Below are 27,855 nucleotides of genomic sequence, written 5' to 3' on the forward strand. Positions count from 1 at the left end.
GGTTTCCTGCCTCTATAGCTCTCTTAAGCTGATTGACAATGCTCTAAAGAACTGATAATATTTTATGGAATTAAAGCTTTAGCTGCTGACGTTGGACACCTACATGAGAAGTTACTGCTCTTCTGCTGTTTTCAGAAAAAACCTGTTCATCATCACAGAATCATAGAGGATGTAAGGGATCTTTAAAGATTACTGAGTCCATCCCCTCTACTAAAGCAGGTTTCCTAGAGTATGTCACTCAGGAAGGTATCCAGATGCGTCCTGAATAACTCCAGAGAAGGAGGCCCCACAACCTTTCTGGACAGCTTGTTTGAGTGCTCCATCATTCAGAATTAAGAAGTTATTCCTTGTGTTAATACAGATCTGCCTGGTTCCAGTTTCTGCCCATTTCCCTTGTTCTATTGTTGCAGGTAACTGAAAAGAGACCATCCCCATCAACTTGACTTCCGCATTTTATACAGTTTTGAGATACCCTCTCAGCCTTCTCTTCTCTATGATGAAGTGTCACACATCTCTCAATATTTGATCCCTAATGGCTGAACAGAGAATGCATGAAAATTCACTGGAACTAAAACACAAAAGGCTTTATAATAACAACCTTAGAAACATGAAGTCATGATTTTTTAAGTTAGCATCAGGACTTCTTCTGGACTTAATTTGAGATTCTTCTGTGATTAGCCACGATCAATACTATTTAACTCACAGGCAATTTTATCAGACCCATTTTGCCTCTCTGCTAATTTAGTACCTGAGGGAAAGGCTACTTAAATACAGACAATTTTCTTATTTGTAGACCTTCAGGACTGCTTTATGGTAGTCTTGAAATGAACTACAAGACAATTTTGTTTTTCTACACTTCCAGCCTCCAAATGGTACACACTTAGAAAACACATAGTCTTTAAGTACTACTGCTATCAAACCATACCAATCTGCTATAGAAATCAGGTAAAATTATAACTGCAGAATTGCCTTTTCTCACACAGTAACAGTAGAGCTACTTTCTGTGGCTACTCTACAGTTCCTGTTAAAAGAGTCCAAACTACATGTCTGTCATTAGAAATTACAATACTATGGTTTTGCTGAGGTCTTGCATCTCTCCTTTCCCTCACAGTCTGAGATTGTATCAGGTTTCTGCATCAGGAATGGTAAATTAAAAAAAAAAAAAAAAGCTTTGAGTTTCAGAAAGTTGTAAGCACTGGACAATTTTAAGTCAGGAATGCCAACTATGACTTTGATACATATTAGGTAACTCTCTGAAGAGTTTAAGTAATTTAATTTCAGTGTAAATATTTTATAGGGAAGAACATGTTCTAGAAAATAAGATGGCATAGAAGTGAATCTCTGTTTTTTCATACAGAAACTAAAATTCTGCCATAATTAAATTCCATTCAAAGATTCCATTGGTTTGACAGCTATCAATATTTAACTACAATTTCTTACAGTTAAATACAGCCAAATTTGCAGAACATCACTATTTATAGAACTTTATTGAAGACAGAAAACAAGTATATATAAAGAAATGCAAACTTTGCAAGTTCCTTTAGATACTTGATTAAAGAGTATTTCTGTAAATAAAGATAGGCATAGCTGGAAAATGAATGCATCAAGCCTTCTGCAAGCTGCAAATACTGATACACTTGTCAACAGCTAATGGCTTTTAAAATCAATTAACAGAAAGTGTTGATAAAAGATTTGTCTCAGGAAAAACTGTACAGTAAATTCCAAATCATATACGGAGAAGTAAAAGCGTGATAGAAATATTAGAAAATAAGCTCAGTAAACTAAGCAGTGGAATTATTTTCACTTCCAATGAATGCAGCCAGTCCTTCCATTTCTAACAAAATTACTTGGCTGTAACTTAAATTTTACTGCTACCTAATGTTTGGAAATAGTCTTTATATGATGTCTAATATTGCCTTCAGTTGAAAACGACATATCTTTTAACAAATTTGATATATGTAATTACTGGGCAAATATTTTTTCTCAACTTCTTCAAACAGCTGCTTAACTTTGAAATTAGCATAAATTTAAGTAATAGAAAATTTATTTCTTACATGTAAAGGGTAGACAAAGGGTACAACAAAATGAATTTCCTTCCTTTTATTTTCAGGCCAAATTCTACTTTCCTATATATCCCTGACATTTGCAGCAACTCCACTGTTCCTAAAGTTACTGTGGATTTACACATCTACAACCAAGAGCAACATTTGTCACCCCTGTGGCTCCAAGTGCAACGCCATCACAGTATGTGGCTGAGTTTAATATTGAGACTTGAAACTCTCACACTGAACAATGCACTGCTGGGATAACAGCTCAACAGACCACAGGGGCTGCCACTTCCCAGTAGCTGAAGATACACTGAAATGACTATTGATCGTGCTATTAAGTCACATTGAGATCACATTACAGAAGGTAGGGCCCATGAAGCAACAGGAAAATTTTAAAACCCCTTTGGCTATTGCTGTAGAGCTTAATATTTTTTGTAGAGTAACATATGCTTAAAAGTACTTTGCAGACTTAAGCTAATCTCCAAAATCCCTCTGTGAGACAGGTGGAGAATATTATCTTCCTTAATTTAAAGCTAAAGAACCTAAGATGAGGAAGTGCTCACAGCTAGAGAAGAAAATAATAGGAGATGGAAGATTAAAATTTGAGACTTTCCAGTTCCAACTTATCCTTCCAAACTTCATCGTCATTTCTGGTAATGCAATTATTCTCACCTTTCTTCACTAGCTTGAATTACCTCCATAGGCAGTTGAAGTATCACAGAAGGAGAAATAATATTACAGTTTATCATCTCACAAAGTTATCTCCAATAATCTATTTTTGGTAAACCCTATAATGTGACCACAAGAGGATAACAAAGACACATGAAATCACATCAATTATACTTTCAAATAATGCCAACTCTGATAAGTTTCATTAGTTTTCTACATGGCATACTTGCAGAAAGGCAAAATAGTGTATTTTTTACTCTTTTTCCTTTTGATGGCAACATTTTGAAGCTTATTGTAAATGCTATGAAAGGCAATTTATGCCGGAGAAAAAGCCCCAGCAGCTACAGACTTGGTTATTTCATTTTCCACTGCAGCAGAGATTTGAGTCTTACTTTTTCTGAAAGCATCTTTAAAGAGTTTTTCAAGCTGTCTGGAGAACGCTGGCTTGCAGAATTAAGCAGAAGGTCTGCATGGCTTGATATGAGAGGTTGTAGATGATTGATGTTGCTGAGAACTTCTTTTGCCTTAGCTGTATTTTCAGGTGAATAGTAAATACACTGGTATCCAGTACTGTAACAACACAAAGATGCACATCAAAATGATTTCTGCTATTATTGTGATTAACATGCTAAGAAATTTTAATACATGTTGTAAGAATAACGGATACCAAAAATTGATTGTTATCACTGAAACTCTCCTTTTTTAAAGGTAAAAACAAGCCCTTATTTGAACATCAGAGGACAACGCAAAATACTGAACTTCCTGCTTTCCCTTTAACTGTTCACAAACTACTGGCATTTAATTACATCACTAAGCAACTCCTGGAAACTTATCAATGACAGCATCCACAGCTGCCTTCGTATGCATCCCCCATCTTTCTTCTGACTTTTCTTCATTCGTCCATACTTTTCTTCTATACCCTTATGCCCCCCCCAAATTTCAATTCATTTCTTCACTGATCAACACCTGAATTTTGACACTCACGTAGTCTTTTGAACTTCATTGATTGTTGCTTTTCATTTAAGCCCTTTTTCAGAGCTCTTATTTCCCATCTCCCCTCCAGTATCCCTTTCCAGTTCCCCCTTGATAGAGTTCTATAAATAAGAAATTAAATTTAATTCAGTGAAGGACATGCACACAAATTCAAATGAAGCAACTTCCATAAAATCTAAAGCACATAAACTATTTTGCAAATAAGAATGGATTCAAAGTCTCAAAAATAAGCATCTTCCTTAAACACGTTGTTGAGTTGCTGTCCCAAATTACACAATACTAAATCCTAATTTTCTGTCACTAATGCCTACGTTTCAAAATACAATTCTTTGTAGAGGTGGTCAGGCTGCATAATATTTAAGTCAGTGAAGCGTTGCTATAATCAGTCATGCTACCGACCACATCAAAATTCCTAAGTCTCTAATTCCATTGAACTAGTTACTGACTACCAAGTGTAGAGAGCAGAATTCTGCATAGCTGGATTTCTACAATGCCTGTAGAAACTAGGCAAAGGGGATAACAAGTAAGAAACTTCTGCATTATGGGAAAGATCACATAGGTAAGCTCAGTGCAAGAAATTAGCAGCAATAAAAAACGTACCCTTGAAATATTAAGTAAAATATTGGACAACTACCTTTGGAAAGTCTATAGTAACGCAACACAGCTTCAAAGCCTTCAACTGGCACATTAAGAGTATTTCATATACCAGCACACATCATTACATACACACAACTTTCAGTGGTCATTTCAGTTTTTTAATGGCTTTAATGACAATGTCATGCAATTTTAAAGAAGAATATGTCAACTAAATCTGCAATTTCAACTTCAAATTAACAAAGTTCTTGCCTGGAAATAAATATGGCAATATGCTAAATGTCTAAATTTCAATGACACTCAGAGTAACTCTATACTCCTGCTGTTAACTGAGTCGTTTGTGTGACTAAGTTAAATTATCACCATCTGCAACTGGCTTAAAATCTTTTAACAATAAACATTTGATTTCACATTTATCAAAATAAAAACTGCAGTAGATAACTTACAGAATACATTTTAAAAATGCTCAACAAAAAAATATCTCCTGCCATGTAATCTCAAGCTTATGTACATTACAGAAGCTACCAGTGCAGAGGCTTGTTTTAAGGCATCACATGCATCCTATCTAAAGCTATGACTGTAGAATCACACAATGGCTTGGGGTGGAAGGTAACCCAAGGATTATCAAGTTCCAGCCCCTCTGCCACATACACAACCACCAATCTCCAGATCTGGTACTGGACCTGGTTGCCTGTTCCAGCACCTCACCACTCTCTGTGAAGAACTCCTTGACATCCAATCTAATCCTTCCCTCATTGAGGTTAAAAATACTAGACTGGTGGCTGAAAAACATTCAGATGAAAAGTCAACACCACTGAATAGCATATGAACTATGGCAGTTTCTCTCTGACACTTCCAACAACCTTAATAAATACATTTGGTCAGTATAAAAAAATGTTTGTCTCCATGAAGGCTGTCTCTCTTTCACATACACATATGCATATTTACACACGTGTACATATGAAAAGAGAGAGAAAGTGATCAAAGAACATCTGTTTGCAAAGTACTATACACCACAAGCTGTGATTTCCCTTGAGAATCAAGGTTCTAATTAGACCAAACACAAATCATCATTATTTTAATATTTCTGGACTTTCCTATGAAGCAATAATATTTCAGATTCCTCAGAGATTAGAAATGGTTGAAGGTTATGAGATTCACATATAGGAACCCTGAAGACCTCAGCTTTAATAAAAGCTCTGTTGGCAAGTAAGTTTGCAAAAGATGTTAGTAAAGTCATTTATCTAGACCTCGTCAAGCAAGAAAAAATTCTCTTAGTTCAAACACAAATAAAATAATTATGGCCAAAAAAGCCCACCCAAACATACAAAAATACAACATTTTTTTATTACTCCTTTTAGTTTGTGCTAATTTAATGAGGGATCATTAATGAAGATCTTGCTAGAAACGATGTAAAAAATCACAGTGAATTACAACATCTAATGCTTCTGTTTTTCTTGATGGTTAGTACTTGGGCTTTAGAATATTTTCTTAGACTTATGATGACAAGAAAAAATGTCCTTGATGTAGCTTGAAAGTGATTTAAGAACACTTAAAACAGAGAGGCGTAACATGGGTATAACATGCAGAACACCTGCCTCCACTGTTCCTGCACAACTGAGCTCTCTAAATAATTTGCTTTGCTATCTAGACCAATCATAAGACAAGTCCTTCCATTTGCTGGAAGGAGTAGTAATTATCAGGCTGACAGAGGCTGAATCTGGCCAACCTATTTACTTTCTTCTTTAGTTAGAAAGAAGCAAAAAAGCAAAAAAGAACCACTCATGAAAAAAAACCCTAAGATAAATGTATATCATACACAGATAATTATTTTAATTGCTTCACAGTGATTTAGCATACCTTAATCATCACATTTCAGTTATTTGTATTTAAATGCTCTCATACCTAAATATGATTTAAAAGTATCTCATGTTCTCACTTATGAATTCTTTATGAAGTTCACTGATAGCTACCAAAAGAACAGACTACCTACACACAGGCCTAATTTTTATAGTGCTGAAGCCATTTATCTGCAACTCTGCTGAAGATATCAAATTGTACAGATTACGAGTGGGTTATAAAGCAATGCACCTTACTTTAGATGAGATGCAATTAAGTGTTGTTTCACAAATGGAACTTTAGTTTTTCAACTGAAACTGAGACTCCCACTTATTTAAGATGATTTTATTTTCTTGCCTTGCTTGCTTGCAATTATCAAAATAAAAAAATCATTAAAATACCACATTTTTAATAAATATTATTACAAAAAACCTTCTCCTCTGTTTAGTCTCCACAGAGATCTGGATTACATGTAGTGATAATCCACACTCATCTTCACACAGATATACTTATTACACATTCCTTTTCGTTTGGCAATTGCTTATGTAATTACATCTTGTAAAGTGTGATATAACCTTGCTACCAGTTAACACTTCCTGCTGTCTGTTAATTCCACAAGCCCAGGTATGAGCAAGGAATATTTTGTGATATGCTGACAATGTTGAATATTTCAATACATTGTTCTACTAATCAGCCTGAAGGTCAAAGACATGCAAGACATTCCATCTTATGCACTGACGATGATGTCTTGAAAGCTACCAGGAGTGGGCTGAGGAATAATCTCTTCCCACATCTTTCCCCAGGTCTTCAGTTCAGTTAGCCTAAAGGAAAAGGCAGCTAAATATGCATTTTTTCCTGCTCATTTTATATTCTGACTGATATCTCAAGGTGTCACTTCTTTCTTCACTCATAGCTTCAGAAAAGCTGCTTCAATTGTAGAACAGGAAATTTAAATTGTCAAGTCTGCCCCCGGAAATGCTAAGCATCTTCAAAGCATCCCAAGTGTGGCTAAATAAACAGTCGCATACAAAAGCTGTCATTGCCTCATTGCCACAGCAAAATAATTTTCTCCGTGGTAAGAATGACAATGGCTCCTACAATTAGCTACCAAAATACACCCAATTTTAAATTTTCAGGTAAGCAAAATCATATTCAGAGCTCACTTCCACTCATTTTGGGCCCAACTGAGTTTCCCTTGAGCGCTCCTCAAAAAAAGAAAGGAAGATCAGGAAGATGACTTTTGGATGTTTCCTCATTTTATCTTAGAATCATAGAATCATAAAATTATCCAGGTTGGAAAAGACCTTGAAGATCATCAAGTCCAACCGCAGCCTAACCAGCACGCTATCTCTAAAAACACTACACTAAATCATTAAATCATCTTATGAAAATTCATATGCTAAGCGATCTCTTCTTCAGGGTTGGCAAGCAATTTGATAGAAGCTGCACTCCCCCATTGTCAATGCTCAAATATAAGTCTGTCAGTATGACTTTAGATTTTTTTTCTGTGAAGAATCTGAAAGGATAGTGACACAGATGCCCTAGTTACATCATCCTAAAGACAGACTTCTTATCTTCAGGGGAATAAAAGAAGAAAAAAGAAAATTGCACTGTTAGAATAAAGGTCCAGTACAGCATCCTTGAAAGTCATCAAAATACACGGGCTTCTAAGAGACGCAGAAAAGTCTCAGAATCAGGGTAAATAGCAAAGTATGTCTAAGCACTCAGAAATAAATATGAAATGCCTTGGTAAAACCTGCTCAAAGCTTTACACATGGCTCCTGAATAAAATCCTCTACAAACTAAGAGGCCTACACAACCACAAGTCAGTGAAATAAGGATGAATGAAAATGAGAAGAGGTTGTGCTGTGTTGAGTACTCTTTGCCATCTTAGCTTTTTGAAACCTAACATTGCATAGGATGTAAAGGTCTAACCCATCTTCTCTCTTGTTACAGGCAACCATGAATCAAGTGCATTGGCAGTTCAGTCCTATGATATATTGCAATGCGTGATTTTCCAGAGAGACTTCAAAAAAGACTAGGTCTCTCCCCTGGGAGGCATTTTCTCCCTTTTTTTTTTTTTTTTTTTTTTTTTTTTTTTTTTCCCTTCAATTAACTGTCTCTTTAAATTTACTTGAAGCTATCCCAGTGCTCAGGAAATCATATCCCATCAGTGTGAATACTTTGCTGGATCATGCAAGTGAGAAACAGCAAGAGTTGAATATTGAGAGGGCTGAAAATGCAAATCTTGTCAAATTACTTATAGCTTCAACTCCTTCTTATATAAAGTTTATAAACAGATTGAGTACTACTGCAAATATTTAAATAACTAGGGATATAAATATGAGGTTTGCATTTAATGCATCAGATATATTATATATATATAAACTATATATATAGTTTTGGAGATAATTTTGAAATATCAGTAACAAATATTTTAAGAAATGTCTTTAGACATTTTCTTCATAAAGAAACATGAGCATCACAGGATAATTTCATAAGGATAAGGTCACCTACACCAGACGATTGACAGCAGAATAGATACTTATGGTCAATACAAAATCCATTCATGGTTCTCTAATGATAAAGAGTATTAATGGACAACAGTATTTACACACAACAGATTGGCCAAGAAAGCCAACAGAATCCTAGGATACATTAAAAAATGTGTGGCTGGAGGGTGAAGGGAGGTGATCCTCCCTCTCTGCTCTGCCACACTTAGACTACTGTGTACAGTTCTGGGCTTCCCAGTTCAAAAAAGACAGAGACCTCCTAGGATTCCAGCGAAGGGCCACAAAGATGATAAAGGGCCTGAAGCATCTCCTGTATGAGGAAAGGCTGAGTAACCTGGGTCTGTTCTGTCTGGGGAAAAGAAGACTTTGCCCAGAGAGCTTGTGGAGTCTCCTTCTATGAAGATATTTAAGACTCATCTGGACACCTACTTGTGTGATCTGTTGTAGGGTACCTGCTTTAGCAGGGGTTGGACCCAATCTCTTGAGGTCCCTTCCAACTCCTGTGATTCTGTAATATTTCACTGACAAGTTTTATCATCAGAGTTAGCCACAGAATGAAAGATTTAATAAGCCTTTTATGTCCATTCAGTGTAAAACAATAAAAAATAAGATTTAAAAAAAAAACAACATCTTTCACAGAAAATGCATCTCCTAGGTTTTTTTGTTTTTTAATGTTAATAACAACTTCTGATCAGCTTAGAATTGAAAAGCAGATTTTTATAATTTCTATTCCTTATGATGATGGACCTATGAAACATTTGGGAGTATTGAACACGAACCGAACTAATTGTCTGTGAAGAACTGTCATGATTTAGATGAGCATACATACAGAACTTCCTGCATTCCCTTTCAAATTTGCCATTGACTACAAAGGGTTGGTAGAGTTAGTCCAAGTGTTGCTACTCCAAGTGTTGTTAGTCCAAGTGTTGAGCAGTCACAACTGTAGGTGCTGCCAGTGAGAGCTGTGCCTGCCAAATCTTAACAGCTATAGCAACAAATGTACATGGCTAATACTTAGTTAGCAAGACATTTAACTGACACTGCTGTACATGCTTAGGGTTTACCTTAAAGCAAATGGATATCATACTTCATGCCTTTACCTTTGCTTAGTGTCATTTTGATTTTATGAAGAAAAACAATACATTCCGATTTACTTCATAGGGGTACTGAAAAATGTTTTGTCTCACATGCCCAAGGCTGTCAGAAATGAAGATGGTATGACAAGCTACTGTTTCTTTATTGAAAAGCTGTCTATAGCTATTTTCTGCTTGGGCTCAAGTATTACAGAAGAGATGCTTCATTCTGAACAGCATGTTTTCTAGCATAGGTATTCCTCAGGCTCCCCGAAACATGGGAAGAAAATTTCAATGCTTAGCATTTGTGTCCAAAATAAATCTTGGTGCTACAGGTAAACTGTGCTCCAGTTTTGTAGTCTAATAAGCAGGAAAAAACAAAACAAAACCTGTTTTCTGAATGAATGCTTGCCCAGTCATACTAGATTTTAATTTTTCACGCATCCAGCAGGGGGAAACTGTTTTATAACTCAGTGAGTGCCAAGCATTACAATGCAGATTTGACAATTCTTGCTTAGTCATTATTGAAATACTTACTTTCGCCTTTCTGTCTCAAATTTACTCAGCAGTTTTCGGAGACCACCATTCTTAAATCCCTGGAAATGTGCTGCCGGGGCTCCCACAGTGATTACATCATACTGAGCATCTGGAACAAGAAGAGACAAGCAGAGATTTGCGTGAACCTATGCCCAAAGCACGGCAACACTACATCTACTCCTCAATACACGAGGAGAATAAGTCTATTATTTTCAAGGAATAATCAAGAATCTGCATCTCAGGAAGGCCGAGGAGCAGATCAATCTTTGCACACAGCCACCTGCACACGTTAGAAGGTTTATCTGATTTATTACTATGTACCACAATATAGAAAAATACTCTAGTTCTGCAGTTTACAGAGCTACAAAGTAAATTGGTCCTCTGCGTATTTCACTTAATTACGTCTTCCATTATTTAAATTGCAGTCATGTTGAAAGGCACATATTCACGTATTTTAGAGTCAGGAGATCACTGTGATGAAATAATCAGACTACCTAATACAGATTATAGAATTACAGCTAATGATTACTGCATCAAGCTAATGTCTTGGTTGAGCAAAGACTTTTTATTTTATTCTTCATGCAATTTTGATATAAAGACTTCAAGTGACAGTGACTTCTTTTTATCCCCAGAGAATTACTCAACCTGACCAGTAAAAATTTCTGTTCTGCTTCTAGTTTGAATTTGTTTAGCTTCTACTTTCAGCTTTCAACTACCATCTTGACTCTACATTTAAGACTCAGTTTCCATCATTTTTTAATTTTATATATGCTTATAAACACAGTAACTGTCTTCAACTGGAAAGTTACCGAGAAATAGATACGCTGCTGAAGATCTTGCTAATGTAACAAACTGTTGTTACTCTGTGTGTAATGATATGCACAATGATTTTTTTCTTATGGATGTATGCTCACAGAACTGGAGATGCAATGCCTCTTCAGAAACAGCCTCTCATTTTGGGTTTGCAATTGTGAGAATGAAGATGAGGACAGTTCCATCCACAATCACTCTTTCAAAGCTTGAATTTCCATTTGCACTAAGTAGTATTATGCTGCATTCACTGAAGGTATAAAAATACAGGCCAAACTAATGCATTTTTAAAACATTCTTCTAAAGGAAACATTAATTTTAATTTTATTTTGTTTTTAATTTTATTCTGTGAACTGTTTTATTCATCAAGGAAGCTTTCAATGTAAATTAAAATCTCGCTCTCTCCTAAAATAGAATTTTTCTAGCATTCTGATGATAAATATCGCTAGAAGGAAGAACACTGTACAAATGACTCAGAGTTAATGAACTATGTTTTACTTCCAGAACTGAATCTCAAAACATATTCACTCAAACTGATTCCAACTCTAATGAATTGGTGGCTCATCAACTCTTTCTTAAAAGGAGAAGCAACATAATATCATTAGCTTCAGGTGAGATACAAGATTCTTTAATAGCCCATTCTTTCAGATCCTCATGGACATTTATCAGTAACAATCTTGGGCCATTAGAGCTCCACAGTTCTATTGTTTAAACAACACAGGTTTGAAAATAAAGAAATGAAACTCAACAGTTAAATTGCATAACGACTCCTGAATATGTTTTCAGAGAACTCAAAACTAAAGGAAAATACATTAAAGACTAAGCGTCCTACTGCTTTTGTTGCATTGTTTTAAAAACAGCGATTATAACTACCTCAGGGGATCTGCTCAGAAGGCAGCTTTGATTGAGACTGTAGTCTCTTAGCATATGTCAAGAAGCAGCTCATTCAGATGCAAACACATCCAGATCAGCTGAGCCCACGTGCGAAAGAGCATGGGAGACTAAATCCAGCTAACAAAACATCTATCATCCTGGTGACAGGCATGGGGTGTTCTACTTCTCCCCCTCCAGAGCATGCTGCATTGGAAAGTGGTGCACACTTGGGAAACATTCCTTGTGATATACTCCATTTCCACATCAGTGAGGCCCCTCATGAAAGGTATGCACTGTCAGCACAAGTGTACTAGTACAGGAATGTTCCAGTGACTCAGTACCATCACCCATGTCAAGAACAGACAAGTACTGACAACAAAGCTTAAAATTTTGCTGAGAGTGACAGGAGCTATGTCATATTGTCAGTGTGCTCCACAAAAATTAACAATTAATAGATATTGAGAAGAGGGAAAGGAAAAAGAGCTTTCCCTCAAATAATTAGTTCAGAATTCGAAGGGGAAAAAAACAAACACCAATGCATTAAAAAAACAAGGAAATTGGGCTTTCATTATTTCACTTTTAATTATTCTGCCCGAAAGGCACATTCCTCTGCTCGCTCCTTACACAAGCAAAACACTTACAACACTTGCCAAATCACAACTCCTCCATCATGCAGACATATAAACTACCTCTCATCACTATGTCCTGAATTGCAACATGGAGACAACCTCTGCAATACAGTTCCACAAACCTCAATTTTATCAGTTCAATTTAAAGAGCTGAGAAATTTCTATGACACAGCTCAGCTCAGTTTAGAACTTGAAACAACTCTCTTGCTTTCACAGGAGGCAGTTGTCTTGAACTGGACACAGAAGCAGGGTTCCACCAAATCCATTCAAAACAAGCACACTTTTTGTATAAACAGGGTCAAAAGTAAAGTTATATATACACTTAAGTTCAGCAGCATGATGAACAGAGCAAAAAGTTGTGCTTAACAAAGGGGACAGGGATACAGGTACAGTTGTTTCAATGTAAAACAGTATTTTTCTCAAAGATGTTCCTATTAGAAAGTTAAAAATGCAGGTATATTCCACATTGGTACTGTATAATGACCTGAATCAAAGGTCATAAAAACAACCCTGTTATTGGACATGTTGAACAAACCAGTATGTATCCATAGGCATACATTCAGAACTTTCACCAACATCAGCGATGCACTTTTGCTAGCTGTGAACCTGAACATGAATGTGGCTTGCAAGCCACATTCTTAACAATCCACGCTGGCAGATGTGACTCACTGTTTCAGAGCTGCTACAACAGTGCCTTTGCTAGGAATGTGTTGCCAACACAGTCCATCTTTCATCAGTCTGAACAGACAGAAGTCAGAAGGTGCCAGATTCACACTATATGGATTTTATCCATACAATCCAGATTTTATTCAGATATTATATGGTGGGTGTGGTTAGGGAAGTACAGTCAAGATTGGCCATGTGCTCCTTGTCTTCATACTGCTGTGGGGCCTGGTCTTCTTCTCTGGCCTCGCTCTGGAAGCAATGTATAGGTCAGAGCTGATGGTTTTTCTGGGCTTCAGGAAATCCAGAATGATCACCCCTCTCCTTTCCCGGAAGGCAGTGCACATCATTCTACTTCCTGAGGGCGATGCTTTGAAATTCCCTAACCTGGGGAATCTCACTGCTCCATGGTCTGCTGTTTTGACTCTAGCTCACAGTAGTGTCATCACATCCCATTGCTGGTAATGCTGCAATAGCTGCAAATTCACCTTCAGTCTCATGCTGATTCGGTGTTGATTCTGTTCCTGTGTGAGCATTTGTGGGACCAACCTGGTGCAAACAGTGATATTCCAAGGTTGCCACCATTGCATTGAAGCCAATATCCAGCTCCATACACAGTTCCCTGGTCATTATTCACCACCAGTGGATGTACTGATTGAGATGCTCTTCAATATGTGCTGTGACAGCTGTGTGTGACCATCTAGAATGCAGATTATCTTTTATGTCATTGTCACTACTGCTGAAATGCACTGCCCATGGCCTGACTGAGTTCACATCCACTGTTTGGTCTCCAAAAACATTCAGCAATCAAAGAACATCAACGTGTGAAATGTTTTCCACACAGAGGAATTCAGTGACACAATTTTGCTTCATATGCACTTCCACTTCAGATGCCATTTTATCAGTATCCCTCTGCTGCCATCTGTTGCACGGCAACAAAATGTAATGGAATATTGTCAGAAAGGTTCAGCCTCTGTTGCTGCACCACCAATATCCACGTCTGATATTGTGGGCCAACATAATAAAATAGGAGGCACTACTTTTAAAGTAGCCCTAATATTTTATAATCTGCCTAGCAGAAGAGTGTATTGCTAAGGCAAAAAACCTTAGTGAGTGTAATTTGCATGTGTAGAGTGCCTGCAAATTCAACTGATCTCAGTTTGTCCATGAGGCATCCACTATACTTTAGTCATTTGTATTTATCTAATATAATGTTTTATTTGCATACGATGCTGCTAAAACTACATCCAAGCAGCAGACTTCTCTATTAAATTATAGAATACATTATAAAAAATTATCCCCACTTTCCAGAAGGTATAGATACTCTATTTTCAGCATAGTTCTATGAGATGATTCCACTGAAGACTAAGCAAATGCTTACATAGCACAGAATAGCACTGAAAGTGCTCATTTAGACACAAGCAGAACTAGGTTCATTAAGGTTTCCTAGGAAAAAGGATATGTTAAGTTTAGAAGTAGAATTTTTCTTCATGGCTTGCTTATATTACCTGGGCTGGTGATTCTACCCTACAATCTCTGGGAAGAAATTTAGTGTGCTCTACCACTGTCTCCAGTGTCAGAGTGGAAAAAAAAAACAAAACACAACACCTCAGAAACAAAACAGGTAAGACAGACTTTTACACCACCACTGCCACTACAGATCATCGTGAAAAATTCAGTCAATGCCCTAGACACATGTGAGTCCTACTGAATACTGCACAGCATGTCAATATAAAACAATACAGTATTAGTTCTACACTAGCACAATTGGATATTTTTAATTACATTCAATTACAGATGTATTTCAATGCACATGTATTCTACATTTATTTATTTGAAAAGTCATAGGCACAAAAAGAGAATGAAACTCCTGAAATTCTTTTTGAAAATAATTCAAAAGAAACGTAGTTAACTTCTCCTTAGTTTGCCAAGATCTGTGGTCAGTATCAAAAACTTGTGGTTTCAGAAGACAAGGCAAAGAAACCCCTCATGTAGCTCTAACATTGGATGTGATGTCTAGCTTTCAGCACAGACTCATAGCCTTCATTAGTCTCAGCAGTGGGAATGTGTGGGTGTAGGTTTCAGAATTAGAAAATATATATTCATAGAGAAATGTAAGGAAAGGGGTAGCTGGCCATTTCTTTGTTCTCTTGATTTACTTAAGAGTTGTTCTTTAAGGACAATACATATTTGATTTCTCTAGAAATATCTCAATCAACTTCTTATATATTTACAAGTAGATGAACAATCCTGAGAGAATGAAATTCAACCACGCAGGAAAGCAGGCAGCTTCCATATTTGGACATAAAACAAAGACAGGAAATGTCTACATGGAGTTTCTTGGGACCATTAAATGAAGTGAAAAATTAAATCCCCCTACAGCAGTACAAGTTTTTAAATAATGAATTCATTAACTTGATCTTATTAGAAAGGCTGAAAGGGCTGGGGCTGTTCAACCTGGAGATAAGAAGGCTCTGGGAAGACTTAATGGCAATCTTTCAGTACTCTAATGGGGGGGCTTATAAGAAAGGAGGGGACAGACTATTTAGCAGGGTCTGTAGTCAGAAGGAAATGGTTTCAAAACTGAAGAGGGGAGATTTAGACTGAATGTAAGAAAAAAGATTTTTATGTTAAGGGTGGTAAGGCACTGGCACAGGTTGCCCAGAGAGGAGGTAGAAGCCCCATCCTTGGAGACATTCAAGGTCAGGCTGCATGGGGCTCTGGGCAACCTGATCTAGCCATAGGTACCCCTGTTCACTGCAGGGCAGTTGGACTAGATGATCATTAAGGGTCCCTGCCAACTTGATTGATTCTATGATTATAATGAAAAAGAAAAAACAAAAGGCGACCAAGAAACAGTCATGTGAGGAGCCCGTACCACGCCATAATACATATATCTTACACAAACTAATACTGTACAAACCTCAGCGGATGGTAAAATAAAAACCACATGAAATCAATCTCAAAATTTTCTTTAAAAGTCACCATAATTCCTGTGAAATTACTTCCTCCTCAATATTATTCCAAATTCACGCAAGGTCAAATTGCAGATTAATTTACTGAAGAATAAATTTTCTACAATAAAACTTGATGTGATTTTTTTTTTCTCAAACATCTTTACATTCCATCTAAGCAGTTTAACAATGCACTGTTGCTGGTAACCTTCAATTAAGTTAAATAAATCATTGAGAATCAACTCTCTAAACACACTACCTTTCAGACCTTCTGAGGTTGTAAGGTTTCATCCAAAAGCTTTATGTCCACTTGATGTTGTCTCTTGAAACTGGATACATAAATTAGTATTTTTGCTTCTTAAGAAAGGCTAAAATGGAAACCATAACTCTCAGCTGTCAGTTTAATTGTAATTCTAAGTATACTTTGTCATGCTTAGGGGATTTCTCTGCAAACTATGCTTTACCTTTCAATCGAGGACTATGCACATGCATTCTCTGCAGATGGAGATTTATTGGGATGAATTCTAATGTTTTTTCTCCTTTGCTACAGCTTGACTTGAAGGAAGAACCTGAAAAAAAAAAAAAAAAAAGAAAAAGAAGTTTAAAGAATCATTATCTTAAGCACCCTGCAGATGTTTTGTCTTCTTTTTAATGTGAGGACAATACTTGTAGCCTTCCTTAATTTACTTTTAATGTGTAACTGTATATTAGGAGAAGAATGGTTCACTAGCTGAGTCTCAGCATGTATCCATAATGTAAGCAACAAAACAGCTTTTAATTCACAGAACAATTTAAATTTTTATTCTAGGTGATACGCATTTCTTTTCTGCTGCTTGAAATAGGTCTGCAGTCTTCTGGAAATAATGCCACAGTTAACGGGCATTATGTTTATTCTGATTGAAAAACACAGTGGTACAGAGCTATGATAGTACTACATTTACAACAACTTTTTTTTTTTTTTTTTAATTAAAAGAAAATTATTATATTGACTGAGCTATGGAACCTAAGAAGTTCCAATTAAAGAAGCATAAAATGGCTTAAGAAAAGCTATAAATTCCTTTTCTTTCTTAAAAAATCCAGTATCAGAAAAAAAGCACAATACTTTCAAAAAAACCCATCTGGCTACACACATCAGAGGTATAAAATTACAAGCAACACTATGGTGGTATAAAAGAATATAATTAAATCCTCATGGGAATAAATGTGATTTACCTGGAGATATTTAATAGGGCACATATACAAAGCCAAAGGTCGTTGATTAGTAAAGAGAGTCAATCCCACATTCTCACTCAGCAGAACTTTGATTTTTTCAGCATCCTGACATTTTGCCTGTTAATTGTTTAAACTAACATTTCTCTGATACTTGTTCTGATTATGGTCTCCAATTTCTCTCCCCCCCTCCACAGAAATATCTGAAAAGATTCAACACAATTTTCTGTGTAGGGAGAAAAAAACATAACATTTGAAATGCTTCATTTGCTCACACAAAATTTCCAAGAGGTTATGTGTTTGAACTGCCATAAATTCCAAGGCAATTAAGCATGCTTTAGACTCCCAGTGCAAACCATATTGCCAGATGGCACCAATGACGCCACAAAGCAAGGCTACAGAGGTACTAGCATATTTGCACAAAGCTAAGCCTGGAGAAGGTACTTCATCTGTATCAGCTGTAGACTAGCATGGGCTGCTATCAAAGTTTAACAAATTAAAATAATAATTTGGATGAAGATCCAGAGCAAATGTAGTAAAAAGCAGTTGGTAGGAGTAACTGATTCAGATTTGATAAGAAACCAAGGGACTGAGTGCACCCTCAGTAAGTTCACAGATGACATCAAGTTGGGAAGAAGTGCTGATCTGCCTGAGGGCAAGAAGGCCCCACAGAGGGATCTGGACAGACTTGATTGATGAGCTGAGGCCAACTGTATGAGACTAGACACAAGGCCCTGATGTGAACAAAAATGTCTTAATGGTCATTCTTATTGGTTGCAAATCCTGCATTTAATCCTAGGCACATGTCTTCAACAAAGTATTCACCATATGTCTTGCCCACCTGCGCCTTCCAATTTCCATGAAGATCACTTTAATGTTTCTGTAAAGATTATGACATACTGGAACATCAGGTAACTCCTCAAGTCAAGGTCCTCAAGACGTGACTGCTGCGCTGGGGAGCAAATCCTTGCCTTCATCTAAGATACTGTCACTGTTGCCAGCGAAGACATGAACACCTCCTGCCCCTCCACTGCCCTCTTAGAGAAGCTGTAGGCCATCACAAGACCTCAGCCTCCTCTTCACTGGGCTGAACAAATGAAGAGATTTTAACCTTTCATCATACACATTGCTCTCTAGACCCTTCACCATCTTTGTAGCTCTCCTTTGGAAGTTCTCTAATAGATCCTGTGGTGCCAAAACTGTATAAAGTGCTTCTGATGAGGCTGTCCTACCCAATCCATCAGCCAATTGCTCACCCATCACATTATGATCTTGTCTAGCTATTTGTTGGATATTTTGTCCATAAGAATACACTAAAAAACAGTATTGAAGACTGCTAAAATTCAAAAAGATTACATTATCTGGTTTCCCTTGGTCAACCAGGTGCATCACCTTGTCATATAAAGAGATTAAGTTAAACAGGACTTCCCCTTTGAGAACCCATGTTGTCTACGGCCAGTGAATGCATTACCTTTCAGATATTTTTCATTAAGACAAGTCATTTCACATCAACAGCCCTTTTCAAACTCATTTGTCACAATAAAGCCCTTGCACAATTTATATTTAATAAATTTACACTGTCTTTTTTTCTTTTTTAAATCCCAAAAGGTCATTTTAATATTCCCCTCAAACTGTTAATTAATATACTGATTTCTTTCACCATCTGTATCTATTTCCTTGCATATGATATTTTATGGAATGCTATCAAAATCTAACTAACAAAGCATTAAAAAAATGTGTATTAGTTAAAACGATGCAACCTAAGTCATGTCACACAGTAGGCTGCCAAAATCAGAATGGGAATACTCTGATGATGGTAAACAATCATAAACACAAGAAATTACAGTTGTGCAACCAAAATGCAATTGATTATACAACATTCAGTATAACAGATGAGCTTCCTCCCCCACTGCTGCCAAAACATTTAGTTTCAGTTAAGCACTGATTTTATTCATACACTAAAACAGGATTTCTCTTTTCCTGAGACTAAAAAAGACATCTCTGAACAATATGAGGTGACAAATACCGCACTGAGTTTTCTACTGAAAGGTGATAGATAACAGATAATATTACAGTTTTAATGACTATTTTGGAATAGAAAGATTTGTGTCTTGGCTACCGAATGCAGTAGATTAATCATAGAAAACATGCCTAATTCTGTGAAAGAAAAATAGTCTCTAAAGCAATTTAGTTTTATACAGAACTAAAACAAGTCACACAATTTCTCAGTAAATAATATTAAAAAAAAGGGCTGTTTTTTTTTAATACAACTGTAGAAAGCTAGGAATAGTTAATATAATGCAAGTTGACCTTTGTAATTAACTGGTATTTTGAAAGATGTAACCACACACTGTATATGTAAACACATTGCATGAAGACCTGTTAATATCTGGCAAGCCCATGCCTATGCATAAAAAGACACATAGCTAATAAGGAGAATACGGAGTGAAACAGCATATCCAGTAATGGCAGCACAGCCATAGAAAATGCATAATGAGAAGGTGATCATGAGGATCACTAGCAAGAAAACAGCAACAAGGCCTCTGTGGTCACCTAGAACACAAGTGTCTATTTCCTTCCAGAAAAATCTCATAAGCAGTAGTGGAGGTGGAAGGCATGCTATGAACGTTGGAAAGAAAACAGTTTGCTCAAAATACAGTCCTATTCAGGAAACAATTCCAGCAGCCTTCCCAAATAGAAAAGAATTATTATAAGTTCTTTAAATGCATTGTGAACAATCAGAAGAAAAGTAATTTAAAAGCATAAATACTTTGTTCTGCAGCCTTGTTCTTTTTATAAGCAAGATTTTTTACAGAAAAAAAAAGACCAGCTGCTTTTCTGTACATTTGTCACTGATGTCACTTTATTCAACTTGCGTGTGGACACTACATCACAGTCCTCAAGATCCTGACAAATATAACTGAACGAACATCTCACGCACATCAGATCACTACATGTGAAAAAAAAAAGCAGAAGTATTACACACTGCTATTTCTGGACTGTGGACAGACTGTGCATCCTACATAAATTATGTGCTTTTCAGGCACGACCTGGGCAAGGACAAACACACTAAGACTATGTAAAACATACAGCAGTTGCTCTCTACACTGTTAAATGCAACTTATATTTCAAGAAAAGCTATCAGAACTACCTTTTTAAGACTGTTTTCATCTGTCATATGGTACTCAATATCACTAGAGCAGCACATTCAAGTTAAAAGAGGTACAGCCACTCTTCCAATTTTTCGGTTGATGCAAAATCATGTGTTACGTTAATTGTGAAAACATGCTGGAATGCACTGAACAAAAAGAAGACAAAAAAAGCCAGAAGAAACAGGGAACCTCTTGGAATCTCAGAAATAAAGTGCTAATAAATATTTTGGTTTTACGTGTTTTATTTCTGCTGAATACTTTAGCAATACAATAAGTGTTGACTAGGTTGACAGTTAAATTTTCCAGCTGAGGGGAGGCTACTTTCATACCTGTATGCTTTCCAAGCTCTGCAAGAGTATCCTGATACATGCTCAACATCTGGTCACAGTGAGCAATAACACTTTTACGCATATTGTCCCAGTGAGGTGCAAGTTCTCCCAAGTCTTTAAGTTCCTGATTCCTGTATCAAAAGGCAGAAAGACATGGCTTATTTCCTTAATCTGTTGACACTCCAAAAGAATCCAATTAATCTGAGATAGTTTATTAAGAAACATCAAAAGCTATTCCCAATTGAAATAAAATTATTATGTCTGGTCTGTTTTCATGCCTCTTACTAAGACTGCTGACTTCAGCTCTATTTTTAACCATGCAATAAAGAACGTCAAATCACTGAATAATACAATAATTTAATGTTCAAAACTCATCTGGTACAAATGCAATGGCCTGCAAAGTGAAATACTGTTTCTTCCCAGTAGGCAAAAATGCTTCCAGGCTCCAAAGAACTGTGTTCACAGTAAGAAATATTTCATAAAGAAACAGTAAGCACCATTGCAAAGAATACAAAGTTCAAAGTCCATTCCTTTTCCAACACTTCCATTATAGCTGCTTTATATAAGGTCTACTCTTTGGATATTATTGTGGCAGTATTTCTACAAATGTCAGCTTATCCATCACAACAGTCCTGTCACGTGCCCCCACGCCAACCTTGTTCCCCTCCAAGCCTTCCCATCTACCACATTTCTTTATGTAAAGTGGAGAGCAAAACAAAACAAAGTGACAATTTCCCTAAAACGCAATCTTCAACCTTACATCTGTGTTCATCGGGTCAAAACAGCAATGTTATGGTAACCGCACATGTCACTAAAATGCAAAAGGAAATCCTTCAGCAAATTATCAGTCTTCCTGTGTGCTCTTTTTGAGAGCTGACTGGAACAAAACAGAGCTCACCAACTTCCTAGACTAACAAGCACATTTACTTACATTGCACTGGACAGTTTGTTTTCCCCACTTGCAAAGTAAATTCAATCCCAGAGCTACTAGAGTTACTACATGTACATCACCTTTACTTTTGTTTTTTTCCCCCAAACAAAATAACAGACCCAAGCTATCTCAGATTTGCATACTATCACTGTGTTGCAAGTTCTTAATCTTTGTCACACTGCTGCTGCTGACTCAGTGCAACTCTGTTCTCAGTCACAGATAAAAAGAGAATGACCTTCTGCAATTAATTTCCACCAACAGTACTTCACAGTACCAACCTTTACCGGAACTGTTGGGAACCTTCAAGTAAAAGGATAGACCACAAAAACAAAGTACTTTAGAAATTATGACATTTTAAAGTCCATAGTAATACCCCCCTGATATTCAATCTCTCTCTCTATAAATATATATTACAGTACATTATGTCAGAATGTATTTCATTGAACAACTTCAAAATACATTTCAAACACTATACACATTAAATAACAACTGTGAAATTCATGGAAACCAGTATTTTTAATATAGATCAGTCCACCCAAAGGACAAATTGGTAACTAATCAATGTTTTCAATTCAAACATGGAATTAGGAATAATTTATGAACACAGCTCAGAGCAATGTCAGTATCATTAGAGGGCTGCTCCAAAAGAGATGTCTCCTGTTTTATTATGTTGGCCCACAATGTCACAGGTGGATCTTGGTGGTGTAGTAACAGAGGCTGAAACTTCCTGACAATATTCCATTACATTTTGTTACCATGCAACAGATGGCAGCAGAGGGACAGTCTGGTAAAATGGTATCTGATGTGGAAGTGCATCCAAAGCAAAATTATGTCACCAAATTCCTCTTTGTGGAAAACAATGCTGGCATTCCCCGGAGATTTCTGAACACTTATGGAGACCAAACAGTGGATGCAAGCACAGGGAGACTGTGGCAACAGGGAACTGTGCATGGAGCTGGATGTTAGCTTTAATGCATTGGAAATCATGGTGGCAATGTTGGAATATCAGTTTGCACCAGGTGGGTCCCACAAATGCTCACACAGGAACAGAAACAACACCAAATCAGTATGAGACTGAAGGTGAATTTGCAGCTATTGCAGCATTACCAGCAATGGGACGTGATGACACCACTGTGAGCCAGAGTCAAAACAACAGACCATGGAGCAGTGAGATTCCCCAGGGAAGAGAATTTCAAAGCATCACCCTCAGGAAGTAGAATGATGTGCACTCCCTTCCGGGAAAGGAGAAGGATGATCATTCTGGATTTCCTGAAGCCCAGAAAAACCATCAGCTCTGACCTATAACGTTATCATGCTGAATAAGCTGAAAGCCAGAACTTCCAGAGCCAGGCCAGAGAAGACCACCAGGCCCCACAGCAGTATGAAGACATGGAGCACATGGCCAATCTTGACTGTACTGCCCTAACCACACCCACCATATAATATCTGAATAAAATCTGGATTGTATGGATAAAATCCATATAGTGTGAATCTGGCACCTTCTGACTTCTGTCTGTTCAGACTGACAAAAGATGGACTGCGTTGCAACACGTTCCTAGCAAAGGCACTGTTGTAGCAGCTCCGAAACAGTGGGTCAAATCTGCCAATGTGGATTTTTAAGAGTGTGGCATGCAGGCTTTTGTTCATGGCTAGCAAAAGTGCATCACTAAGGTGATGAAAGTGCTGAAAAACAGTGCTTTGTACCTGAGAATTTACTCTATCAAATAGTTCTACTGTGATCTTTGTAGTTTCCACCGAAAAAATAGAAAGCCTTCCTTCTACAGTAACCTATGTTAAATACATCTATTTATCATTCCTTAACATTATCTTCACTCACTTCAAATCTTCTCTTCTAGTCTTTTTCAGGTAATTTTATTCATCAACATACCACATACTGTGCTCAGCATCATCTTCAACCCTCCCTCAACAGAACCAAACTCAATCTTTGCTTTCTAAATTTTGCTGCTAAGCTCCACAAACTGTCTACATGCGAATCTTCTCTGTCTGCTGTCATAGTTTCAGCAGAGACAGAACTGTTTATCTTCAGAGTGTCTGGTATGATGTCATGTTTTGGTTCTACTACTAAGCAGTGTTGTACAGAGCCAAGGCCACCCGTCTCGTATTAAAGAAGGGTTGAGATGGGACAGAATTAGGCCAGCTGATTTAAACTGGCCAAAGGGATATTCCATACCATACAATAGCCACAGGATGAGAGGATGAGAGGTTTTGTACTGTTTTGTTACAATCCATGGATTCCTTGCTCTTTAAGACACTTGAGCTTTATGTAGCTTTCTCCTGCTGATGGGAAGAACTGCCATGCATCATGTTATGCTGATGTTCCAGATGTTTAGGAAGACTGGTGTGTGCGTAGAAACATCTATGATTTACTTTATGAACTACATCAGGACAACCAGAGGTTTGTGCAGACTGCATGACTGGATAATGTTGCCATTGGACTCAAAACTTAAAACTAGATGCAAGATTTTGCTTCCAAGAAAATATTCAATAATTCGAGTATCAAATGAAGGTTGAGCACCCAGGGTTCAGATTAATATTGCACCACTTGATTTAGGGACTCGTGCTTCTATTTACTTAATGACAACTTGGATACATGATTGTAGAAAACTATTCAAAGTACCTGAAAAAATGTAACAAGAATTTCTTATATATATGTAGATAGTTTCTACTTAAACAGTCCTTGTTTTGCCTCAGGTGGTTTAACAATTAAAGAAACAGAAAAACTCACTTTCTTATCATGCTGGATATAAGGATGTATAAACTGGATAAAAGTAATAAATAATAAAATAAGTAATATTCTGAACTTAGTCAAACAAGAGCTCTGGAGTAAATATGAGCCATAAACTTCAGGGTATGAGTCAATCACTTAAATGTTGCAAGCTTAAAAGTATACTCTTAAGGAAAGGAGCACAGAAATTATTTTTGCTACCAAAATTTACTTTTTAGTGTACATATTTATGGGTAAACATTACATCTACAGTAGAATAGAAGCAGATAAAATTGCTTCTATATTTCTTTATAACAGGTAGTGGACCCTGTGATATGTAGGCAATAACCCATCAAAGCAATATAACATCTTTTCCAGAAATAAAAGAATCATAGCCACTTTACTATATTGTTATGAAAGCAAACAAATAATTATTTTAAAAGATTTAATCCCTTCTGGGGAAACTACTACAAGAATGTACAAAGATATTTTTATTTAATTCCTAATGTTTTTTCATTAGAACCTCTTGAAAACATAATTATTTATTTATTTTTTTTTCCCTTAAAGAATATTTTTCCCCAAGCTAAATTACAGCTGTTTCTTCCTCCTTGTCTTAAAAATTTTTCCTTCCTGGGATATTTTATTATCTATATTTATTTTTAAAATACTAAAATCTTCAATATGCACATTTGAGGTTAAAGTTTATGACTCACTTATAATGTCAAAAGAATAGTTTTCCTTGGTCACAGAATTATAAGAAGTCTTAAATTCAGTAACACTCCGAATGGCACCTGTGGAATTCACATTTTGTCCTAAATTCTACTTTTAGTACTTAGCAATTATACATAGAATTGTTTGCTCTTGTTGTTTGTTTCTACATTTTCCTATTTCATCAGGATACGGTGGAATCAGAGGAATCGGCTTGAGTCAGATTTTTAAGACAATGCTTTTGCTTCTATCATAGAGCTGAAGCAACATTTACCTCAGAGAGATTTTATTTAGAACTTTATTTCTGTCAGACTGGAGTCATGGATGTGGCTTTAGTCATCATATTAACTGCATGATTACTCAAGCATCTAAATACTTTTGCGAGTGCTTTCTTTTTTCCAATTTACTTATCAGTACTTCACTCAAAAAAGAAACAGTGCTGATCTTTATGACTTGAGTAAAAATAACATTATACAAAACTTTTAAAGTCATGTTTACACTGTTATGTCTCTGCACCCCCAAGTGACATGAAATGACAAAACTGCACCCAACTATCAGTGCTATCAGAACCCTAGGCATTACCTCTATACTACCTATACCCACGCAACAATTTCACCACACCATTGTTCAAAACAATGTAATTTAAAAAAAATGGCATGCAAAGGTCCAGAAGATCAACATCCACTTAAGAATTTTTGTATTAAAAGGCAAGAGCAAACCACACATCTTCCAAACAATTCAAAATGTTTCCTCATTCAGGAATACTGCATGAAAGGATGCACAAAACAAATTGTGAAAACTGTATTGTACTGAGCACAGCAGAGATGAAACAAGAAAAGTCTGCTGGGGTTGAGATGAGCCATCCATCTCTGATGCAACAGGAAAGTTGGAATATGCCAGTTCACGTTTGGAAGAAATGTGTATGGTAGTTTCTACTTTAGATTCATAATTCTCTTGCTATGTTGATTTAGTGCAACACAAGCTTCTTCTACAACGACAAGCTTAGATTATACAGGCTGACAAACGTTCTCATCTAGTTATTGTAAACTACTAGCCTTTTTCATAATCATTGTGTTTGAAAAACTAGTTTGCTAGTCTTGCATGATGGATGCAAAATATCTAGAGAAGATCTGTGTAAAGAAATACTTAAGTACTCAATGGAAAGTGTTGAGAAGGAATCCTTTTTAATAAGAAGTAGTAAACTAAATGATTCTTTTTAGAACAATAAAAATGATTATACACATCCTATTGAAACTTCTTCCAAGGAGGTTTGACGGGTAGTATCTCAAATGCAAGAATATCTTTAAAAGCATCATACCTTAATAAAATATAATGTTAAGTACACTCAGAGGTACATATTTCAGAGTATCAAGGTAAAAAATGAAAATGTTCAGCTAACAATGAACACTAGTTTAATCAACTGATAAATAATCTTAAGACATGAAAAAAAACCAACAAAAAAACTGCAATACTGAATAGGTTTAACATTACACTTGAATATATTTGTTATAAGTAATTGCTTCAGATGTGACAATATTGAAGCAGACCAACTATAGTGAAGGAATAAAATGGAACACACTGAGCATTCTAAGAAGTGGGCTAAGTTTTCCTAAACAGGTGGAAAATACGTAGAAAAGAATGCTTCAGAAAGAATGGCCTTGAGAAGGTACAGTCCTGCCTGGACACCTACCTGTGCAACCTGGTGTAGGGAACCTGCTTTGGCACCGGGGTTGGACTTGATGTTCTCTGGAGGTCCCTTCAAACCCCTACGATTCTGTGATTTGTACCTCTCACTGTCACACCCACACTTCTAACCAGGCTTTACAGCTATCCATACCGGCAGTAAGGAAAATCAGAACCACATGCTTCAATCGTCATGCCACGTTTACTTATGTTTCTTCCTCAAAGCATTTCTTTGTTACAGTGGGTACTGAATGATCATTTAACAGAAATAAGCAATAAAACATAGCATGAGTTGTTCCAAAGAGATGAATGCCACAGTGTGAAATAACACCAAGTACTGGTATTTGCACTATGGCTTTGGAGATGATAATGCATAAGAAATAAAAGTGGTTAAAGTAATTCTATAACTCTTAAATGGCATTTACCTATTGGGCAAATAAAAATTTGAGAAGTGGATGAGCTATACAGTCAGCATGATCAATTTTTATTGCTTACTAAAAAACCCTTACACATTAGTATTCTCAAAAAGGACCTGGCCATGAACACCTAAGCATGGCACTAATGAAAAAAAATGAAGTATTAAACCAATTCAAACATGCTTTTATAACCCATCATCACTACAACTAAATATGTACCAGTCCAATGACTTATTAAAGGCAAGATTGTGGACTGTCACATGCTACTCTACTGGCACAAAAAGAAAACTGCACTGATGTAGTAGATGGGCTTAATAATAATTAATAAGACAGGAACCTCTACGGCAGAACCTCCTGTAAACAACCACAGGCAAGGCTTCATACTGGGTTGCTAAAGAGGGAATACGTGAAAGCGCACAGGGTAGCTTAGGGATGCAGCATTAGTTCACAGCTCTTACGCATGAGACAAGATGCCCACTTATGTGAGGCAAGTGTAATGGCAGAAGT

General features: G+C 36.6%; 1 protein-coding gene across 18 annotated transcripts in view; it reads right to left on the minus strand.

Annotated features, from left to right (window-relative positions):
• The window catches only part of INPP4B (inositol polyphosphate-4-phosphatase type II B), a 248,411-nt gene that overhangs the window by 59,388 nt on the left and 161,168 nt on the right, over positions 1-27,855 (minus strand). For all 18 annotated transcript variants that reach the window (XM_015861150.3, XM_085544945.1, XM_085544943.1 and 15 more), the window contains 4 exons: positions 20,886-21,016; positions 16,660-16,764; positions 10,267-10,375; positions 3,110-3,287 (listed from right to left, as the gene is read on the minus strand). In XM_015861150.3, the coding sequence (XP_015716636.2) occupies positions 3,110-3,287; positions 10,267-10,375; positions 16,660-16,764; positions 20,886-21,016 (523 nt within the window). The remainder of the gene's footprint in view (positions 1-3,109; positions 3,288-10,266; positions 10,376-16,659; positions 16,765-20,885; positions 21,017-27,855) is intronic.

This window comes from Coturnix japonica, chromosome 4, assembly GCF_054131305.1.
Source record: "Coturnix japonica strain WE chromosome 4, WE-NBRP24, whole genome shotgun sequence".
NCBI classification, from domain to species: Eukaryota; Metazoa; Chordata; class Aves; order Galliformes; family Phasianidae; genus Coturnix; species Coturnix japonica.